Raw genomic sequence first — 8573 nt, 5'->3', positions numbered from 1 at the left:
CGTCGGCCAGTCCATTAAGGATGGCCTCTTTAATAAACTTTTCTAAGATCTTCCCCGGGATAGAAGTCAGGCTGATGGGCCTGTAGTTAGCCGGATCCACTTTCCTCCCTTTCTTGAAGATAGGCACCACATTGGCCTTCTTCCAGTCTTCGGGCACTACACCAGAGTGCCAAGAGTTTTCAAAGATCCATGCTAGAGGCTGGGCTATGATGCTTGCCAGCTCCTTAAGTACCCTGGGGTGAAGATTGTCAGGGCCGGCTGACTTGAAGGTATCCAGCTTGTCAAGATGTTCCTTCACGAGGTCAGCAAAATTGAATCAGTTCAGTTCTGGCCTGTCAGACCATTGGGGCATCCATCCACTGTGCAATGTATGTGGTCTCCTGGACACCTGGTGATTTTGTTTTTAGGCTACTGGAGCTTGCTAGGGATTGAATTTCACTCCTGCACAAAAAGACTGTGTGTTTGGAACTGTGGTATTGGAAGTATTTTCAAACCAAATCAGGGGAAGAAAAGCCCAGACCTGGATATTTCTTACAGAAATGAAATTTGTCAGCATCTCATTTTAATGCTTGGAAGATCTGGGAGCCCTGGGTACGTGGCAAGCCCCTAAAGATGCCATGGAAGAGCCTGGAAGCCTTTACAGGCATGATTGCACTATTTCCACCAGGTTGGCCACCCCTTAGGCCTCCATATTTGCAGGTTCTCCATATGAAGCGCCTGAGAAGCAGGTGGGATGGTGAGCTGGAAGGGCACCTGGGGGGTTTCCATTGCAAACTTCTCTGTCGTCCATGAGAAGTTTAGTCCCAATGGAACGGTTTGTGTTCACTTGTGAGAACTCAACTTTTTTTTTTTCAATGGAAAAAATTTTCCCTTAGGAAGTTTCTAACTGTTCTAACCATAAATTGTGTCACTCTTACTGGGGCTTTGTGTCACCACAATACAGAGACCATCTGTAGAAATGATTCCCAATATGTCCATATTGTGAAAAGATAATTGATGTACCTGAGGTGTATCCAGGGGTGTGAGAGGGCAGCTGCAGAGAAAATGGACTTCAAGGTCTGTCCTAAACATGTTGGCCCATTTTTGGGGGGGTTTTTTGGTTTGTTTTTTGGGGGGAGAGGGGAGGAGGGAGTGGGGGGACGACTCTGATGTGGAAGTCACTTCATTGGGCCCAGAGCACAAAAATCCCCTCACACCTCAGGTGGAGACTCTCCCACAACTGATGGTATCTTCTTAAATCCAAAGCCCAGTAGCTTCATGGGAACTGCTTGATGCAGTGTTTAAGTTCCATTACCATTGCAGCCTGTGCTGGGTCATGCTTGATAGTGACAATGACGCTTTTGTCTGAAAAACACTGAAGTCACAGTTCCATTATGGTTTTCGCTGCTGGTTGCTTCAGCCCCTTTAGTTGATTATATGCAATGTGTGTTGTCTCCTGTACACCTGGCTATTTCTGTTATAAGATACTAGAGCTTCTGCACACATGGATAATTCTGCGCTAGACCCTCAGATTAGTGTGAATGGGCCTAGCTCTAGTGAACTCCCTACAGCTAGGTTCATCAACACAGTAGAGAATTGGCCTGCAGGCCTGAAGACTGTTTAGAAAATAGAAAATGTTTTCATACATTCAAAGTGCTGTTACTCATGGACAAATCTGTGCTGTTCTGTGCCCTGAAAATACAATTTTAGTCATATTTTTTTGTTAAGCAGAATGTCAGTCTGGCACATCACCACCTGTGGGTTGCTTCCTTAAGTGAGCACTGGTTTGGAAATATGAGCTTGTGCTGTGGTGTAGACCTCTGCAGTGGTCAGGCATGATGATCTGAAAGCTCCTTGGAGCTGTGTGGAGATGATCTCAGCAGATATGTGCTAGTTGGGACAGGTACTCTGGACATTTTGCTCTGTGATCACTCAGGAAGTGTCTGTCAGCTAAGGTAGGTTGAGCTAGGATTTCAGTTAGGTTGAGCCTGGATTTCAGTTCCGCAAAAAAAATAAATAAATTACAAATAGTAAGCGTTGTTAACCCCAGATGGGAGCACAGAGACTTAACCTGGATATTTCTTGCCAAAATGCAATCCCCAGCTTTCTGTTTGGGGGCTTGGAAGCCACTGGAGGCCCAGCTCCAAGGCTGACATGCAAGGAAGCCATCATGGAACCCCGACTCCTTTGCCTCCCTCCAGGTGGACGTGCTAGGAGCTGGGGAGCCTGAGCCTTTCCTTAAGCTCCTTGCAGATAACAGGGAGGTGAGTGGGCAGGTGATCAGTGGCAACATGTAGGGGGTGCACAGGGGTACACATGCACCCCCTGAGAGCACCACTGCACCAGTGCACTCTCTGATGAGCCATGCTCACCACTTAGGCATTGGTCAGAGGGGGCAGGCGGGAGCGCTGGTACCCCTCCTGCAAGTGCCGGCTGATCACTCCAGCTACTCCCAGAAGCAGCCACAGCCACTCCTGGAAGTGGCTGCAGTGACCTGCCATGGGGGACCACCCCACCCCGGGCAGCAAGATGGGCCACGGGGGAATTCCCCTCTCTCCCTGCCCCCACCCTATGGGCAGCGAACTGGCAGGGAGAGCCATGCCAGTTTCCATTGCAAATCTGACCCAGTTCCATGGCACGTATTGTTGAAACAGCTGCTTCTGCACAGGGGCTCAATTCTGATAAATATTTTTTTGCAATAAGTAAAAGTGTTCCACCAGAAAATGCCCAGCAGCTGTAACTTCAAAACCTATTGATGCAACAGGGGGGGTTGGGTCACAACAAAAGAGATCAGGTCTGTGAAACTTCACTACAGCCTCTATGTACAGGCACTGATGTGCTGTTCTGATGTTTAAGAGGTTCAGCTGGGCAGAGAGCAGGACAGCCTTGTGAAGCAAGTGGAGCATCTCACCTCTGAGCTGATGTCCTGCCAAACACCTATCCTGCCTGTAACTACAATGGAGAAGCCCAAGGACACAGGTAAATTGTAGGCTGGAACCTGGTGTCTCCACAGGGCAGGTCCAGTCACATACGTGAGGCTGTCCTGGAACTACAGTGTATTTCCCTCTCCCAGAGATGTATTGGCTTTGGCTGAGGGATATCTTTGGAAACGCTGTCATGAGGTCCTGTTTGTTGGGAGTTCTGGAGAATGGGGAGATCCTCCCTCCCCATACCTCCCATCAAAAAGCACTCTGCTTTCTTCCCCATCCCCTGCCTGGCAGGGAGTGAAAATCTTTGGAAAGTAAATGATTTTGGTTCCCTGGTATGAGGTTCATTTAAGATGCTGAGGAAAACAGATGCAAAGTGTGAAAACATGTTCACACACAGAAAAGATCGAGTAACCCAAACACAAAAGAGTTGGTTTTGGGAGCTCATAAAAGAAATCAGGATTTTGCCTTTCATCTGAAGTCAGGACATGGGAAACTTTGGACCTCTCAAAACTTTTCAGTGGTGTAGAAAAAAACATTTCCTCCAGTAGTCATTACTGCCCATGTCTGGTTCTGGGACTTGCCTCTGTCACAATGAGTCTGGGTGGCCTTGCTTCTTGCTCACCTCCCCCTGCTGGGAACAAACCCTTATTCCTTGACCCAACTGGGGCTCAGGAGGTTGGTTTGGCCTCAAAGAAGGTGGCAGTGACTGTCTGGCCTATCACTCCCATGTAGCCTGGGAAGCCAGCAACTCTTCTTTTCTGCATAGTCACAGCTGCCAGCCTTTGAGGAAAAACACCCATCCTCTTTCTTTCTGACTGTGGTATCCCCAGAATGAGAGTGATGGGGAATGGGGTGAGCTGATCAGTGATGTGTACTTGCTCCAGAGGGGGAAGTGTCCAGCACAGTGGATTACAAACAAGGGCAGGTCCTTTTGCTGTAATGATTTTTTTTTCAGAATTGTGCCTGTTCCTCAGACTTCTAGATGGGAAATCTTCCGAACTCTCAGGACCTGTCAGGGGAGGGAAAACCAAATCTTTCCTCCAGGGTTCATTACTGTCCCCATCCTGTTCCATGACTTGCAGCTGTTGGACAGGGCCTAGTGCTCCTGCCTCTTCACCACCATGACCTCCTGGAATAAGCCTCAGGTCCTCAACTCAGGTGGGGCTCAAGATGTTGGTCTGGCCTCAGCTAAAATGGCAGAGGCTGTCGGGACCATGCCTCAACCAGACAGCTGTGGAAGCAAGTCCCTGCCATTGTCTACATTGAAGCAGCTACTCTGGGAGGAGAAGACCCATCCCCCTTCAGGTGTATGTGGCAGAAGCTGCCACCCTCTCCTCCCCACACACACACTATAGGGCCCATGAGACACAAGCAGTGAAGGTAGAGGAACACAGAAATGGGGGAACGTGATGAGCTGATACATGGTCTGTTTTTGTTCCAGGGGAGAAGTGTCCAGGGCTGTGGACTGCCCGCCAGGACAGGTCCTACCTGTTTTCTCCTGAAAAAGGAACTTGGGAGCAGTGTAATTCCTCCTGCATTTCTCAATCTGCCTTGCTGCTCATGATAGAGAGTAAAGAAGAGCAGGTGTGTGCATTTCTTGTAATATATCAGTACAATGTGACCATTTGAATGAAGCCAGGAAGGAGCCAGGCTCTAGGGCTGCACTTTCTGGCACAGCTTCACAGTTTCTGGGCTGGAGGTGTGGGGGGATGGCATGGATAGAGGGTTGATATATATGCACACATGAGTTCTATTGTATTTCCAGACTACTGTGTGCATAGGCTTAGCCATGTGTCTGATCTTACAGTGTTACCTGAAGTATGTTTGAGAACTCACCTGGTTAGACTGGCATTGGCTCTTATGCAGGTGTAGGCTACCTAGTTTTCTTCAAGGGAAGGATCTCTGCACTAGGGCTTCTGGTAATACCATAGCACTTTGCTGGTGCTCTCCACGTGGCTGAGAGAGCTCACTTCCATTCCATCTGATCTTATTGCATTGCAGGGCTTCATAACTGCAAGGTCTTTTGAATATGCTGAAGATCGTGGAAGCAGTGCATACTACTACCCGTTCTGGATTGGATTGTCGTTTGACTCCAAAAAGAGGATGTGGGTCTGGACGGATGATTCAGCTCTCTCCTCTGGCCTGTAAGTCTGTGTCACTAGGGCAGTGGTTCCCAAACCTTTGACACCTGGAGCACCTATTTTTTCTAAATTAAAATTGGCAGCACACTTCACTCTGACACCCAATAAGATGTATGTATGTGTCTGTCTGTATGTATGTACATTTTGTGTATAAGGCTCAGATTCAAAACATATAACAGATGCCATTCCCCTGCCAAAGTAAATCACACAAGTGCTGAGAGGAACTGTTTAAAAAAAATGACCTGTTCATCTCTTTACCACTGTCTGCCCCCTGCTGACCCCTGGTATGTACCTCAGGGAGTAGATCTGCAAGATCTTACATACCAGGGATCACCCCTGTGTCATGTGGCACCTTCTGCTGGCCCCAGCAGCATTGGAGGGAGGAAGGGGATGACCCGTTCTGCAAAATATCTGCCTGCCCTCTTAACTGCAGAAAATACCACTTCTCCTAATATGGCGGGGGCATGGAAGCGGGCACACAGGCTGCCTGATGGTGTGGAGGGGTTGGAGAAGGCAGCAACAGCAGTGGCAGTCCATGGCAGAGCAGCTGAAGGCACCAGTCGTGTACCTCTCCTCAGCTCTGTGCTAAAGTGCAGCACTTGCACCTGCATGTAATTCCCCCTGGAACCTTGAGGGTCTGGCACTATCAGATGGCAGTGGCGGGCTGGTGCCACTAGTTCAGTGTTGTATCTCAAAGACCCCCAAATGCCACTGCCTCTGTACAGGCTCCCCACACCCTGGTTGTGACTAGTGACCATGTCCAGCAGGGCTGGAATAGCATCATAACACTTCGTCACTGCCCTCAAACAGCTTTTCTTTCCTGAAAACTGTCCACTTTATTGCAATTTCCCATGTCTCTTGCAGACCAGTATACCATAATACAGGGTAGCCATTTAATATGGCTCTTGAGATGGTAGTGTTAGATCATAGATGTGGGTGGTGGGTTAGTGGGAACAGGGAAGTTTGCTGCATCACAGGTGCATGACATGTTGAAGAGTCATATTGTACATGAATCTATCGCATGGACACCACCTGAGCTTATGTGATCTGTGAGTTGTATGGGAAACCGGTGCCTCTTCTCTCACCCACTTTGGGAATAGAGATCTCTCTGGGTCAGCATGCAGGCACAGGATAGGGAGGAAAGAAACGATTTAGCAAATTTGATTCCAGGAGCAATTTCTGGAGCACTGAAGTTGTTCTCACATGAAGTGGGTTGAGGAATCAAACTGGATCCCACCCTGTCTTATAAATGTGCCATGAGAGTGAAGGGGTCTTGTGCTAGCTGTTTGCCATCCAACCAATTACAGGCTTGAGCTACAAAGCATCTCCAACTTTCCTGTTGCCATGGCTTGAACATCCCCTGAGGTCACTGCTATAAATCAGGGAGAACTCTTAGCTCTGTGTTCTGACACAGGAGGTCAGAAGAATAGACCTGACTGTAGCTTGTGGTTTTGCCTTCCAGGTTTGTGCTCTCAGACCCCAGTCCTCATAATTACGATGGTGGAGCTTGTGCATATTTGCAAGGTGATAAAGTGAAACCTGGAGGCTGTGGAGAAACTCGTTTCTGCATTTGTGAGAAGAAGAAGAAAGCACAAGGAAAAAAATAAACTTGATTGACCCACCAGACAAATGGCGCGGTAGGGGCTGGCCAAGGAGATCACTGCACCTGAAAGAGGAGCGTGGAGCTTGGGAATGGAAATGGATCCAACAGCAGAAATCCCTGGATACTGTGCTGCTGTTTGCAGGGAGGACAGCATTATCCTAAACTTCATCCAGGGGCAGTGCAACTGCTAATCTAGGACTGGCTGTGAAGCCACATAGACAATGGAAAACCTCACCTCTTCTGTCATCTTTTCCAGTTCATGCCTGTGCTAGGTGACAGCAATCTCTCTCCCCCACAGCCAAGCTGCATCTGTAAGCAGTGAGGGGACGCTCCTGCCTTCATTACATCCTTGTATCTTCTTTTCTTGATGCTGATGGGCTTTCATGGTAACTTGCCAACCCCTCAGGCAAACAGGAAGTTCCAGGATCTAATGGTGTGTACAGCTGTGCAGGGCATCATAGGCCTATGGAAATCAGATACCCTTTATCTCCCAATGACTGCTCATGCCCAGGCACAGTTGCCCCCTGTTGTGTACAAGTCAGGCTCTGGCCCTGCCCAACAGCAGGATCCCTAAAGTCTGGGGTTTCCACCACTACCCTGGGAATGCTCCATGTCCTCTATCTGCTATGGAAATGTCACCTTGGTTCTAAAAATAAACCATCTCCCACCACTTGCATTTCACTATGCTTGATTAATGCCATGGGTGTGGTCTTTCAGGAATGGTTGTGCATGCCTTTGTGGTCTCTTTGGGGCTCTCAGGGGGAGGTCCATACCCTGAAATGGCCTATTGGGTGTCACCAGGCTGCAAGTGTCACTGGAAAGTGGGTGGGTGGCTCACTATCAGGTGTCCTCCTGCAGGTGCCGGCCATGGTCCCTTCACTGTTACCCTTTCCTCCCCATTTAGGGCTGGGGAAATGACTGTTGCAGAGCCAGTAGCAGTGATCAGGTCTTCTGGGTGGCAGCACCTTGATCCCATGTGCTGTGCAGAACCTGAGTGGGGCAAAGGGAATTCCTGATGAGCCCTGAACATAGGGTACAAAAAGGAGAATCCCTCCCTGAACAGAGAGCAGATGGATCCCAGTCAGACTCTGTCCCTCTCCTCCATCCTCCAGTGCAATATTGGTGCTCAGGATGCGACTGGTCATGCTGCTAGTGATGCTGCTGTTGTGTCTCTTTGAAGGGTGAAAGGAGGATGAAGAGAGATGGAGCCTCTTTCCACAGATCCTTTCAGCCCCCAGCAGTGCTGAGCTGGAGGGCAAGACCTGAGAATATTAAGTAAAAGGCTTATGGCCAATATGTTTAAACATGGATGTTTACAATTCAGCTCCCAAACAGGTATTGAGGCCCCACTGTCACCATGGTCCTCCACAAGTGTCCCATGGATTCCATCATCTCATCCAGGCCAGTCCCTGGGGCTTCAGGACCTGGGTTTCCTGACAGGCCAAAGGAATTAGGTTCACTGACCCCATGGTAGAGCAATGGGTACTGGTTACTACTGTCCATTACAATCTATGGAAAGTGCTTTGCTTACAGTAAAGTGTCTTTGTCTCACAGACTCATGTGTCACTGCATCTCCATTTCTCACTGATATCCCAGGTCTGTGCAGCATCTCCTAACCCCACCCCCTTTCTGTCACCCATCTGGAACAAGTCTCTGCCCTGTGCACTTTGTGCAAGAGCAGCACATCTTAGAGCAGCAGCAAGGGCTTCCTGTGTAGTTTGTGCTGGGAAAGGGGAGAGGCTGTCAATCTTTCTGTCCTGGGAGGAAGGGAGGGGACTGGCTCCCATCCATCAGGGTGAGGTGACTGTAAACCCCACCCTCTGTCACACTTGTCCTTTGATCCACTGCCCTTGGGCACATCTGCACACACACACAGCCACCAGTCCCTGACAGACACCACTCCTCATTCTGTTCCTAACA

At 49.0% G+C, this 8573-nt stretch overlaps 1 protein-coding gene across 1 annotated transcript in view; it reads left to right on the top strand.

Annotated features, from left to right (window-relative positions):
* LOC112548271 (C-type lectin domain family 7 member A-like) overlaps positions 1-6669 on the top strand; it is a 13177-nt gene extending 6508 nt beyond the window's left edge. The window contains exons 5-8 of the mRNA XM_025193513.1: positions 2836-2958; positions 4351-4493; positions 4911-5053; positions 6513-6669. Of these exons, the coding sequence (XP_025049298.1) occupies positions 2836-2958; positions 4351-4493; positions 4911-5053; positions 6513-6657 (554 nt within the window). The 3' untranslated portion in view covers positions 6658-6669. The remainder of the gene's footprint in view (positions 1-2835; positions 2959-4350; positions 4494-4910; positions 5054-6512) is intronic.
* Positions 6670-8573: the final 1904 nt, after the last annotated feature.

Source organism: Alligator sinensis, unplaced genomic scaffold (assembly GCF_000455745.1).
Source record: "Alligator sinensis unplaced genomic scaffold, ASM45574v1 scaffold770_1, whole genome shotgun sequence".
In the NCBI taxonomy this organism is placed as follows: Eukaryota; Metazoa; Chordata; order Crocodylia; family Alligatoridae; genus Alligator; species Alligator sinensis.
The sequence above is the reverse complement of the archived record's forward strand: the minus strand, read 5'-3'. Positions and strand labels throughout refer to the sequence as shown.